Source organism: Cheilinus undulatus, linkage group 7 (assembly GCF_018320785.1).
Source record: "Cheilinus undulatus linkage group 7, ASM1832078v1, whole genome shotgun sequence".
Classification (NCBI taxonomy): Eukaryota; Metazoa; Chordata; class Actinopteri; order Labriformes; family Labridae; genus Cheilinus; species Cheilinus undulatus.
In genome coordinates this window covers 3,884,895-3,899,477 of record NC_054871.1, presented here as the reverse complement: position 1 = coordinate 3,899,477, position 14,583 = coordinate 3,884,895, and the positions used below count along the sequence as shown (strand labels likewise).

General features: G+C 40.8%; 1 protein-coding gene across 1 annotated transcript in view; it reads left to right on the top strand.

Moving 5' to 3' along the window:
* The window catches only part of wdr18 (WD repeat domain 18), a 54,798-nt gene extending 40,578 nt beyond the window's left edge, over positions 1-14,220 (top strand). The window contains exons 8-10 of the mRNA XM_041790419.1: positions 7,941-8,104; positions 8,177-8,245; positions 13,242-14,220. Coding sequence (XP_041646353.1) covers positions 7,941-8,104; positions 8,177-8,245; positions 13,242-13,370 — 362 coding nt within the window. The 3' untranslated portion in view covers positions 13,371-14,220. The remainder of the gene's footprint in view (positions 1-7,940; positions 8,105-8,176; positions 8,246-13,241) is intronic.
* The last annotated feature ends 363 nt before the right edge of the window (positions 14,221-14,583 follow it).

The following is a 14,583-nucleotide window of genomic DNA, read 5'->3' as shown; positions in this document are numbered from 1 at the left end:
AACTAACCCCATCCCTAAAACCAACTAAGCCCAAATCTTAAACCAACTAAGCCCAACCCTTTAGCCAACTAACCCCATCCCTTAAACCAACTAAGCCCAACCCTTAAACCAACTAAGCCCAACCTTAAAACAACTAGCCCAACCCTTAAACCAACTAAGCCCAAATCTTAAACCAACTAAGCCCAACCTTTAAGCCAACTAAGCCCATTTCTAAAACCAACTAAGCCCAACCTTAAAACTAGGTAAGCCCAACCCTTTAACCAACTAACTCCATCCCTAAAACCAGTGAACCCCAACCTTTTAAACCAACTAAGCCCAACCTTAAAACCAAGTAAGCCCAACCCTTTAACCAACTAACTCCATCCCTAAAACCAACTAAGCCCAACCTTTAAACCAATGAAGCCCAACCTTGAAACAACTAGCCCATTCCTAAAACTAACTAAGCCCAACTTTAAAACCAACTGAGCCAAACCTTAAAACCAGGTAAGCCCAACTTTAAAACCAACTAAGCCCAACCTTAAAACCAACTAAGCCCAACCTTAAAACCAACTAAGCCCAACCCTAAAACCAACTATGCCCAACCTTAAAACCAACTAAACCCAACCTTAAAACCAACTATGCCCAACCCTAAAACCAACTAAGCCCAACCTTAAAACCAACTAAGCCCAACCTTAAAACCAACTATGCCCAACCTTAAAACCAACTAAGCCCAACCTTAAAACCAACTATGCCCAACCTTAAAACTAGGTAAGCCCAACCTTAAAACCAACTAAGCCCAACCCTAAAACCAACTAAGCCCAACCCTAAAACCAACTAAGCCCAACCTTAAAACCAGCTAAGCCCAACCTTAAAACCAACTAAGCCCAACCTTAAAACCAGCTAAGCCCAACCTTAAAACCAGCTAAGCCCAACCTTAAAACCAGCTAAGCCCAACCCTAAAACCAGCTAAGCCCAACCTTAAAACCAGCTAAGCCCAACCCTTTAACCAACTAAGCCCAAGCTTAAAACCAACTATGCCCAACCTTAAAACCAAGTAAGCCCAACCTTAAAATAACTAAAACAACCCTAAAACCAATTAACCACTACCCTTAAACCCACTAACCGTAACCAGAGGGTGTCAGCCGTAATGTTTCTCATCATTCTAAATGGAAATATAATCAGTTTATCAAAGTTAGACATTGTTGAGTTCTAATAGGTATTATATTTGTGATACAGATAAGTGTTCATTACTGACTTTCCTGGATGCTTCATATTTTGTCAAGATTTCAAGAAAATCTCAAATTTCACCTCACTTCACTAGACCCATATAAATGTCAGTGGTTTCAGAGATATTCAAATGGCCAGTGTAAAACCAGTTTTGTCTCAGTAACAGGAAACATCTCCAGCTGTTTGTGACATCACAGAGAGATGTCCTCATTTTTCACCCTGTCCTGTGAATAATTTATGGCGTGTCGTCATGGTGACCTGAGCTTAGTTTCATTGACCCGTTCTGATGTTAATGGAGGGGGTGTGCCATCTTCAGTCTGTTTGTCTCTTCACATTTACATTAGACTCTGTCAGCGTCTTCTTCATAGACTGTTAATGAGGCATGGGGTCAAAGTCTGTCTCAAAGACATGCCAGCAGGACCAACAGCAGCTGACAGATTCACCCTGAGCTCCAGGAAACTCGCTTAAAATGTCTGAGAATGTGTCCTGAAACACAGACAACGTGAACTCTTGGATTACAGTCATAAACATCTCAGCTTCTCCTGTTTCTGGAGATCCGTGAAGTGTCCTGAGATCCTCTAAAGTATCCTGAGATCCCCTGATGTGTCCTGAAGGATCTTGAAGTGTCTCTAGATTCCCTGATGTGATTTTTTTGAGGTGTCCATAGGTCGCTTTAAATTTCTTAATATCGCTTATAGTCTCCCAAGGTCTCTTGAAGTTTATTCAAGTACCTCTATGTCCACTGAGGTGTCCTAGTGTCTTTTAAAGGTTCCTTAGGTTTTTTTGAAGTGTCCTGAGGTCTACTGAAGCGTCTTTAGATTCTGAGGTGTCTTAAATTGTCCTGAGATATCTTGAAGTGTCCCGAGTTGTCCTGAAGTGTCCTGAGGTGTCCTTTAGTGTCCTGAGATGTCCTAAAGTAACGTGAGGTGTCTTGGAAGTTGTCCTGAACTCTCCTTAACGTGTCATGAGGTGTCTTAAAGTGACTTGATGTGTCTTGAAGTGTCTCGAAGTGTCTTGACTTTTCCTAAGGTGGCAAAGATGTTTTGAAGTGTCCCGAGGTGTCTTGAAGTGGCGTGAGTTGTCCTAAAGTGTCCTGAGCTTTCCTGAAGTGTCCTGATGTGCCTTGAAGTGACTTGAGCCTTCCTAAGGTGGCCGAGGTGTCATGAAGTGTCCTTAGGGGTCCTGGAAGTATACTGGGTTGCCTATAAGTGTCTTGAGTAGTCTCGACGTGTCTTGAGTTGTCTTGGAGTGTACTGAGGTGTCTTGAAGTATCCTGAGGAACGTTAAAGTGACTTGACATGTCTTCAAGTGTTGTGAAGTGTCCTGAGCTTGCCTAAGGTGGCCTAAAGTGTCTTGATGTGTCCTGAGATGTCTTGAAGTTTCCTGAGATGTCTTGATGTGCCCTGAGATGTCTTGAAGTTTCCTAGGATGTCTTGAAATGTCGAGGTGTCTTGAAGTGACTTCATGTGTCTTGAAATGTCCTGAGGTGTCTTGAAATGTCAAGGTGTCTTAAAGTGTCCAGAAGTGTCTCGAAGTGTCTTGAGCTTGCCTGCGGTGTCTTGAAATGTCGAGGTGTCTTGAAGTGTCCTGAGGTGTCTTGAGCTTGCCAAAGGTGGCTTGAGGTGTCTTGAAGTGTCCCAAGGTGTCCTGAAGTCTGTTTTAGTGTCCTATGGCACTCTGGTGTGGGGAGGTTGTGAGGTCTTGATTGTCATTCACAGTGATGCACACAAGGTAAAAAATGATCGATTTTCTGGGCTGGCAGATCCTGAAACCCTTGGACTGCCAGATTGGGCTCTAATGGTGCTTTAAACGTGGATTCTGACCTTGACATCAGTGTGAGAACATTTCCTTTTCCACTGGAGGATTGTGGATCTCTGTGGAGAAGTGTAAAAGCCTCCTGAAGCTTTTTTTTTCTCTCTCTGTGTCTGTCTTTCTCCGTTTCTCTCCTTCTTCATCTCTCTATCACCCGTGAGGTCACCTAGCGGTCGTTTTTTTTTTCTTTTCCCCCTTGTTTTCATTTTTTCACCTTGCTCTCCGTCTCTCAGGTGTCTCCATGTTTTATTCAAGTGATTTTTTTCCGTGAAATAAAAACAGATTTTCAGAGTTGGTGTCAGAGCTCAGAGTTAAATATTCAGCTCACGTCAGATTTCAGTGTATGAAGAGTTTCAGATGCCTGCTGCTCAGGCAGAAATAAACCTGCAGCACAAATATTAGAGCTGTATTTATTATTATTAACAAGGATGAATGATATTTCTACAATATTAAGGCTCAAGAGTTTCCCTCCAAATGTTTGTTCCTGTCACCTGAAAATTAGTCGACAGCAGGTTTGAAGAATAAGTCTGACAATTGAAAGTGTTATTCAAGTGAAATCAGAGCTAGAGACGACTGTTAGTTCACCTCGTGCCTGATCAGAATACTAAAGCGTCTGTTTCATCCACCTGGGAGCTCACCTGTTCATCTAAAACACAGGCTGTCATGTGAGTTGATCAGCTGATTAGTAGACACTGTCATCATATTTAGTGACAGAGTGATGCCTCGTTTCCTTACCGAGGATCTTGGTCTGCTGCACACCTGCTCAGAGACAGAGACAAGTAAATATTCAACAGGTGTAAACAAAAATGATACAGGGACAAACTCAGACTGATGATCTGAGTTCTTTTCAGCACTGATTTACACAAACAACAAAATAGACTCTGTATAATTCTGTTAGTTTTATAATAATTCTGTAGTTTACAATAATTCTGTAGTTTTTAGCTATCCACCGTCTGAAGTTAAACACCGCGTTCCAAATTACAATGCAAATGACACTATTCACTGATTTTCCTAAAGAGTCCATGCAAATGTCATCAACTGTTACAGCATGATTCTAATTCGATTAAACAAACCTCCCAATAATAACTTTTTTTTTAGATAAAAAACACAAGATGTACTGTTCCACATTATTATGCACAACAAAGTTTCCAAACATTTTATAGGTTAAAAGAACTGAAAATGGTCATTTGTTGAATTTGCAGCATTAGGAGGTCATATTTACTGAAATCAAAGCTAATTCAATCAAAAACATCTTAACAGGCCAAGTTCCATGTTAACATAGGAGCCCTTCTTTGATATCACCTTCACTATTCATGCATCCATTGAACTTGTGAGTTTTTGGAGAGTTTCTGCTTGAATTTCTTTGCAAGATGTCAGAATATCCTCCCAGAGCTGCTGTTTTGATGTGAACTGCCTCCCACCCTCATAGATCTTTATCTTGAGGATGCTCCAAAGGTTCTCAGTAGGGTTGAGGTCAGAGGAGGATGGGGGCCACACCACGAGTTTCTCTCCCTTTATGCCCACAGCAGCCAATGCCACAGAGATATTCTTTGCAGTATGAGATGGTGCATTCTCATGCATGGAGATAATTTTGCTCTGGATAGTACGGTTCTTCTTTTTTTTTTTACCATGGAAGAAAGTGGTCTGTCAGAAACTCTATATACTTTGCCGAGGTCATTTTCACACCTTTAGGGACCCTAAAGGGGCCTACCAGCTTTCTCCCCGTGATTCCGGCCCAAAACATGACTCTGCCCCCTGCTTTCTTATGTCCCAGCCTTGTTCGGACATGATGGCCATCCACCAACCATCCACTACTCCTCCATCTGGACCATACAGGGTTGCACCGCACTCATTACTAAACAAGACTGTTTGAGAATGAGTCTTCATGTATTTCTGGGCCCAATGCAGCAGTTTCTGCTTGTGAGCATTGGTTAGGGGGTGCTGAATAGTAGATTTATGCACAACTGCAAGCCTCTGGAGGATCCTACACCTTGAGGTTGCTGGGACTCCAGAGGCACCAGCAGCTTCAAATACCTGTTTGCTGCTTTGTAATGGCATTTTAGCATCTGCTCTCTTAATCTGATGAATTTGTCTGGCAGAAACCTTCCTCATTATGCCTTTATCTGCAGGAACCCGTCTGTGCTCTGAATCCACCACAAATTTATTCACAGTACGATGATCACGCTTAAATTTTCCTGAAATAGCTAGTGTTTTCATACCTTGTCCAAGGCATTGCACTATTTGACACTTTTCAGCAGCAGAGATCCTTTTTCTTTACCATATTGCTGAAACCTGTGGCCTGCTTAATAATGTGGAACGTCCTTCTTAAGTAGTTTTCCTTTAATTGGGCTCACCTGGCAAACTAATGATCACAGGCATCTGAGATTGATTTCAGTGATCCAGAGAGCCCTGAGACACAATACCATCCATGAGTTTCACTGAAAAACAAAAAATTAAATGTTTATGACACTAAAATCCAATTTGCATAATAATTTGGAACGTGGTGTAGGTTTTGTAGTATTCCATAGTTTATAGTTTTTCCTGTAGCTTGTAGTTTTCCATAGTTTGAACTGTTAGAGTTTGTAGTTTTCTGTAGTTTCCGTCAGACCTCCTTTATTATCAAACTTTGATGGTCAGAGTTGTGCTCCATCTTCGGCCAGTCCTCTCGAGTCGTTGCTGAACTGCTCAGCTGAATACTAACTCCAGCATCTCTGAATGAAGATGAGTAGCTTGGTCTGAAGATGAAGAGTGAAAAGCTGCAGCATCATGAATGTTTGATTGTAAAGAAGTAACAGAAGACAGCCGAGCTCTGATGGACATCTTGTTAATGTTTGAAGACCCTCAAATAAAAAACACTGAAGAGGAAACTTTGTTCAATCCTTTAAACTTAAAAAAAGAACACCCGCTTTTTGTTTCTACCCACTAAAATGAGTGTTTCAGACCTGAGGTGGTCTCATTATGATCAGCAGTCTTCTGTACTCTTGGTGAGGTTCAGCACAGAAACATTGAGGTGAAAGGTAAATCAGTTTTATTTTATTTATTTATCTGGAATTAAATCATTTTCATGTTTATTCAGAATTGTTTTTCCAATCTTGATTATCCATGAAAGTGTTTCCCTTCAGACTTTCCCTGAACAGGTGACAGAGGTTCAGCTGTTCCTTAATACAAATATCCAACCAGTCAAATGTGTCTGCTACCAAAATATTCAAGTATGTTCAATAAATCCCTTCTCTTCCCCATCCATGATGAGGTTCTGTTTGAACCTAAGACCATCATCTCAACCATGTTTGCTTGAATAAAAGTGTTGGTTCCTGCCATGTAATTGGCTGATTAGATGTCTGCATTAATGAGCGGAGAGATGGAGTTAGAGAGAGGAAGTGTCTTGATCTCGGGGGAAATTCAAGCATCCACTGGCTGCTTGGTGCTGTACAGTGGAATTAAAGTGATGGGTTAATCTGCATTACAGCATAAGATCACTGTGACATCATGGTATGTGAAGTAAGTGACCTTTGACCAGGAACATCTAAGCAGTTCACTCCAAGTCCAAGACTCAGTCCCAGAGCACCCCTGAGTTCTTCTTCTATGTTTTGCACGTTCACCTCCAGGGAGTGCTGTGTCCCAGTGCTGGTTTTAATGGAGGGAAAGGGTGACCTGCACTGTCTGATTGGCTAGATACAAGGAATAACCAATCAGCTCTAAAGAAACAGAGACAGTCCATGACTTCCTGTTTTCCTGCTGCTTGCTCTGGTGTTTCTAATGCTAATAGGGCTAATGCTAAAGTATTTCTTATGTTTTATTTCATTTCTTATCACTTTAGGGTCACTATTGTTATTTGATTACTTCATAAAAATAAATAGCCTATCACCACTCTTTGGTGACTGGTCATGAACTATCAATATTGCATATGCATACTGCATATGGGAGTGGCCGCACTTCCATAGTGAGTTCAACCAGACCTCAGGAGCAGCCTCTTCTGTTGTGGACGGGTCAGCCAGGAAGACACCTGGAGAGATGGGGCATGAGCCTGGAACAGGCCAGTACATGGCCAAGATTGAAGCTGCAAAGTGCTGAACAAGCATCTGCTCCTAGACATGACCCGTCCCGTTATACGTAGATCCAGGTAGTCGGAGATGCCTTAAAGCCAGCTTTATACCTGTGTCTGTGGATGGTGAGAACATGGAAGCTGTGGATCAGATCACCTACCTTGGCAGCGCGATCCACCTGCTGACTTCGAGGCTAAGATCAGCCGCAGACTTGAACTAGAGAAAGGTCTGATGGGTTTGCTGGGAAAGGCAATGTGGCACTCATGGTACTTGAGCATGAGTGTTACCTGGTGTTACTACTACCTTTGTGTGTGTCCTGGGCGCTGGCTGATGGCCAGGCAGGCTGGCTGGACTCCTCTGTGACAACTTCCCTTTGGTACATTTTTGGGTTTTTTGATTGCAAGACCATGTGTCTAATGCTGACATGCTAATGAGGGTGAGGATAAGAAGGGTCTGCTGTGGACATGGGCGCGCCTGGAGCAGGCCGGATGATGGCCATCCGTGAGCAGGGGCCGAAAAATATCGTTTTAATGCTGCTGATTACTGCCTGGGAAGTTTTTCATAAACTGAATCACAAGGGAAACTTTGTTAAAAGAGTCATGTTCTTTAGGTGACAGTATGAAAGGTGCTGCTGATGAAAACTGCCAAAGCAATAGATTAAAGACTCAGAGTATAATTGATATTCCCTTATCATTAATCAATATTTCTGCCTTTTCATACTTTTCAAACTATGAATTATTAAGATATCTGGGTCATTAAATATATATTAATCATTAAATATTGATCAGTCATCAAATAGTGCGTACATACAGCTGCTAATGAACTCCCTCACAGTCTCCATGGTAACAGAAACACGAACATTCCTCTGGTCTGCTGCAGGTCCAGTAACGAACGCCATCATCATGCCGGCCCCGGCAAACATGTTCCTACCTGACAGTCGGCCAGCCCTCCCTCTGCCTCGCTTCGGCCGACACCTGCACGCCGCCGACGGTGACGGAGGGGAAGCGGGGGAGGTGTGCGTGCGGATCGGACTCTACACGCAGGTGAGACTACGATCCAGAGGATACCTTTATGTCTAATTGGCTTCTATTTGAAATGTTCTTCCTTTGTTTCAGGAGGAGGAGGAGTCTTACCTGCAGAAAGCTGATAGGCTGAATTGTTTGATAAACGCTGTGACAGACAAGGTAAAGTGGGCGGGGCTTGATAAAGGTGTATCTGAGGTTTGTGAGATTCTCGTGGAGGTTATCCTGAATATTATGGGATATAATAAAGCTCTATAAAAACTCTTATTAGAACAGGATGAGTGTGATTCCAAAGGAGAAGGAGTCTCTTTGGTTGTTTACATATTTATTGTTGTCTCAGTTATCAGGGTTCCTGCAGATCCTTAAAAAACCATATTTTTTCGCAAGAGAGGTCTTTATTGTAGATGGCACTTTGGCTAAGACATGTCTTTTTCCAATCTTTTTTATCTAGCTAAATGTATTTGATTTTAATTATTCTCTTTTTTTGCATATTTGGCATATTATGAAAGTATTCAGATCCCTTTACTCTTGAATTTTATCTTGCACCCTGATGTGACAGTTGAAAAAATTATTTTTTATTGTCATGAATCTACATCAGTACCCCATCATAACGAGTGAAAACAGAAATTTAGACATTTTTGTAACATTCATTAAAACAAAAACAGAAATATCACATTGACACAATTATTGAGACCCTTTCCGACAACACTTTAAATTTAGCTCAGGTTCTGCCATTTCTCTGATCTCTGCTGAGATGCTTCTACACCTTGATTGAAGTCCACCTGTGCTAAATTAAATTTATTTGGAAAGGCCCACGCTTCTCTATAGAAGGCCCTGTGAGAGGAGAAACCAGATTTTCTGGTCTGATTTTCTTGGCCTCAGTTCAGAACATTATGTCTAGAGAAACCAGACACCCTCTCATCACCTGCCCAATACAATCCCAACAGTGAAGCTTGGTAGTGGCAGCATCATGCTGTGGCTGTTTCTCACCAGCAGGAACTGGGAGACTGGCTAGGGTACAGAGGTATCCTCAATGAAAAACTGTTCCACGGTGCTCAGGACCTCAGACTGGGATGAAAGTTCACCTTCTGACATAACAATGACCCCAAGACCACAGCCAAGACCACAGAGGAGTGCTTTAGGGACGACTCTTATTGTCCTAGAGGGTCCCAGCCAGATTGACCTGAAGGCTGTCCAGCATCTCTAGAGAGACCTGAAAATGGCGGTCCATGATGGTCCCAATCTAGCCTGACTGAGCTTGAGAGGATTTACAAGGAGAATGGCAGAAAATCCCCCAATCTAGGTGTACAAAGCCTGTTGGTTCATATTCTAAAAGACTCAAGGCTGCAGTTACTGGAGCTTTAACTCAGAACTAGGAAAGGGTTTGAATGCTTATGCCAATGTGATATTTCAGTTTTTATTTTTAATAAATTAAAAAAAAGTTTAAAATTCTGTTTTCTCTTTGTCATGATGGGGTACTGATGCAGATTAATGAGAATAAATTTGAATGTAAACGACTGTAGCATCAGGCTGAAACATAAAACTGAAAACAGTGACAGGGGTCTGACTACTTACTGGATGAGCTGTATGAGTCAGCCCCACCCTCACCAACTATATACACATGGACCATGATAATCAGAATAAATGCCTGATCTGAATACAAATGCTACATATAAACACTTCATTTTGAATAAAATTCAAAACAAAGAAGGAAAGACAGGAGTTAGATCTGAATGTTCCTGTCTGATTGTCTTTTCATCGTCATCAGCAAAGATCAAACTGATCTGAGCTCTGACAGCTGCGTGCCCCTTTTTCTTCTTCTCTTTCTGTGATCAATAAATAAACAATAATTCATGCTTCTCATCAAACAGAGAGAATTTTCCTGAATAGAAGTTAAATAACAGTCTTCTGAGGATTGAAAATGAATGCAATCATATTTTTAGATCAGGCAAAGAGAACTGTAGCTTTATAGAGCCAGTTAACAGATTAGTACTGGTCGGTCAGGAAAGACTGTCTATCATAGGCTTAATGTTTCCAGCATTTTATTTAGAAAGTCTAGAACTTATTTGTCTATAAGGAAGGGAAAGGGTTAAACTGTTGATAGAAATTGGCTGCAGACAAAGTTGTAACCCCGGTGCGGCACCTGGTCCGTCCTGATTTCACTCAACAGTGTGAGAACTCATCAGACTCCATCATGAGCACATAAATCTTGAGTTTTGGTTGTGTGTCATGAATGTCTCAGTCCCTCAGTGAATGCTGAGATTAGACCACCTCTGTAAGAAGCAGTCAGTCCAAGAAGAGGCAGAGATAAAACCTACCCCCCCCCCAATGAAAATTTATCATGGTGGGGGGGTGGTGCTCCTGGCAAATCTGTGAACCGCTTTGACATTAGCACGGCGCTTGGAGGCGGGGCTGGCTGGCTGGCTTGGGCCGTGCTGTAGAGCAGGACCATTCTGGCAATGGAACGGTGAATCAGCACGGCTTGGTTTGGCTCAGCGTGGCCAAAAGTCCTACTGGAAAAGCCCCATATGTGAGATTTATAAAGGGAGTAGCATTCAGGTTAGTTTAATAAAGTAGTTTAATAAAAATTCAGAGTGAACCACTTCAAAACCTGCACAGCCCAACCTTATGTTAACAGACCACCCCTGATAAAACAATGCAATTCTCCTTTTAAATGATGAAACTGTGTACAATCAGCTTATCACATCTGATTAATGTGTTATGATAAAGGTAAGCATACTTTATAGTTATACAACTAAACTTGCCAAAGTCATCAAATGTCTCTGATGATTTATAAACCGTTAAATCAAGGGCTTTTCAAAGCGAAGGAAAGTGAGCCTCCTTATTCTGTGGGCTCCCACCACCATAAAAAATTGAAATTTTGTTCAGCATGTATTTTTAAACATCCATCTCTCAGAGACAATCAGTTTTTAGTTTCAGTGATGAACTTATTGCCAATACGGCCTGATTTTTATGTGCTACCCTCTTACTTTCTTCTTATTCTCATTATTATTATTACTATTATTATTTAGTGAGAACTATGAGTTTGCATCTATGCTGTTGATGCAGGATTGCATACCAACAGATGTTCCTCTACCTTCAGCCTTGCCCGGTACTTGATTTTGATAATTCTTGGTGCAAAAAAACTGTACTCCCACAAGCTGTCTTAGTGTTTATGGTGCTAAAATTCTCAGTTACCTTCAGTGACCAAACTTCCTTTTACTTCTTGTCAAAAAATTCCCCTGGTTTGGTCACTAGACTTCGTGCTTTTGTCTCAATATGACCACAGGGCTTAACCCCTTAAGCCCTAGTGGGACAAAATTTGGTCCTCCTAGCTTGATCCGAAGACAACCTTGCTCTCTGTGCAGTCTTGTTTTGCATAAAAATAGTCATGTTACACATCAAATTAAACAGAAAAGGCTCAGATACACGTCCAAACAAACCCATTTTACCTTTACCACAAACACCTCTAAAAGGACTAAAATCAATGACCAAATATCAAAGTAGCTGTAGCGCTACATAGCCAGACACATGTTTGTGCCTGGTACTACAGTCACAAACATGGTCTCATTTGAAAGCCCAGCCTCTACTGAAAATTCCAGTCATATTTGTGCAGTTTCCTTTTGTTTAAACAGCTTCTTTTAGTTTTCTGCACTTGATTTTTTGTTGTTTTTTGAGCCATTGAAAATAAATCTGCTCTTCTTGGTGTCAAACTTTAGTTACTTCGTAGGACTCTCTTTGAAAGGGAAATAAATGGAGGCTTGTTCGATTTGGCAGCAGAAAAAAGAATTCCATGATGGTGTGACCAACTTTAATGGCATTTTAGTAAGAAAAATAAAAGTTTTAATACCTGAGAATTTTCAAATGGCAGAGATAGTGCCAAATTGGGCCAAATTGGGCCGAAATGGCACAAGAAGGGATTTCGCCTGGATATTTTTTGCTAAAATCTCTCTTATTTTGTCATGATAACCCTCTAGTGGCATAAAAAATGAAACAAGTAGTGTCAAAGGCTACGTTCACATTGTAGGCCTTAATGCTCAATTCTGATCTTTTCTCAGATCTGATTTTTTTTGTTTGCCTGTTCACACTGCGGTCAATTTCCAAAAGGTCAGATACGTATCTGATTTAGAACCACATTCAAAAGTGGCCTGGTTCTGATTCGAAAAGGTCAGATTCAATGTGATTTGTTCACACTATCAGAGAAAAATCAGATACGAGTCTCATGTGAGCAAAAACATCAGATTCAGGTCACTTTCAACTGCAGTGTGAACGTAGCCATAATGTGGCCTACTGGATATTTTTGAACTTCAACTGTATAATAACTATGGGATACATATGCTAAAATTGCAAACAAAATAGGAGAAAATGAAAACTTTCATTTATAATGTGTGTGCTTAGTTTACCCAGTAATATATATACACATATTTACACTTCTGAACAAATTTCACAAGTGCCCTTTTCATTATTGTACCCTGATCATTCAAACAGACTTTGTAGTTACAGAGTTATACTCATTTAAAGATGGGCTGGTAATTTTGAGCAGTAGCCTAATAAAAGAGGCTAGGGCTTAACAGGGCTTAAGCAGCCTTATGCTGTCGTTAGCGTGTACATCTTTGCTAACTGAACACTGTGGCCATTGAGCATCATTAGGACCAATCAAGGAAAGTCCTAACTTTAATAGTCAACTCTACATTAACTATAATTCTGTCCAGTTTTTCCCATGCACAGCAGAAGTTAGCAAAGCGAATCACCTTTTTATGCTTTATGGTTCCGCGTCTCCCTGAAGTCCTGTGGCGCCCCCCAGGGGAGGCCCGCCTCACACTTTAAAAACCACTTCGTTAAATGAACCAGAAACTTCAGTCCTGGTCTGGTGGACCCAGAAATCTTCCTGTTTGCAGCATAAAAAGTGGGATAAATTTTACTCACTTCAGGTCTTTAAAGGTCTTAAATTTGATTCTTTAAAGTTTGTAGGAACCCTGATTTATGCAGTAGGACAAAGTTTAAAATTTTTGCCAGTTTGAGATTTGTTTTTGTTTTGAGAATTCATTATAACAATAATAATAATAATTAATAATAATAATACATGTTAATTAAAATAATGAATAGTAATTTATAATTGCAATAATAATTGTAATAATAATTATGTTGTGTTTTCCAGTCGGTGTTTGGAGACGGAGAGAACTCAAAGGTTCGTGTCGCTGAGCTTGAAGAGGAAGTTCAAACTCTGAAGAAAGTGAACAAAGATCTGTACGACTTCAGCAGTCAGCTGCTCACAAAGCCCACATAGACACACGCATATAAAACACACACAGAATACACACAACAGACACTAACAATACACACATCAGGGTTGGAAATTTACTTTTTCACCTAACTGATCCAAAAATCTACCAGCCATTCACATCTTTTTTACCAGGCCTTTCATTTTGACGAACAGCATCATTTACTGAGGTCTAATATGAAAATCAAGAATTATTATTATAGGAAAGTATTCTCAAGATCTTGTTTCTCAGACAAGATCTGTAAGTTAAGGGGGTGTTGGGGCACTAGTGACTCAAACTGTCACTCAGTTTAAACTGTGTTTTCCAGTTTGTCCTCTGCCTGTCCACGCAAAATTTTGTGTGACAAACATGCAAAATTCCTGCAATTTCACACCAGAATTCAGGCCTTGTTTGACTCTGAAAACAGAACAGTTGCTGCACTACCAATATGACACTGAGTATAACCATCCCAGCACACAGCTGACTGTACAGGAGAGAGGGGGCGGGTCTCTTTGGTCAGTTAGTGATTAAGTCTGCTCAGTTCTGGTCCTAGAACTGTTAGAAGCAAGCCAGAGAACTGACTTTATTTATGTTGTTACTTTTATTTGCCCGCCTCAGTGGCTGGTAGGGTGGGCAAATGTACCTGACACTGCTCAAAAATACCCACATTTGGCTGTAATCAACCCTGGTACACATACAGAAGGCACAACAGACACACAATGAACTCACTTTTTTTTTTTTAAAAAGCACAATAACACCCACATAAATGATCACACTTTGCCACACTAGATAGATACAAACATTTTCAAACACATAAACCCAAACAATGTCATGTGACTTTTGTCGTTTCAAATAAAACATTGTTTTTTTGTACGACTCTGCTGTGTGATGATGTCTGAAGTTATGTCCCAGTGAACTAAAGCCAAACTACAGCTGAACTACAGCCAAGCTGCATCCGAAGTACAACTGAAATTTAGCTGAACTACAGGCAATTTAAGGCAAAACTTCAGCCAAACTACAGCTGAGCCACAGTCAAATTACAGCTGAGCTACAGCCAAACTACAATTGAATTTCATCTTAACTACAGCTAAAAACCAGCTGAATTACAGCCAAACTACAGCTGAATTCCATCTGATTTACATCTGAACTACAGCCAAACTACAAATGAGATTCACCCAAACTACAGCTGAACTACTTCAAAGTACAGCTTAACTACAGCTGAATTACATCTGAACTACA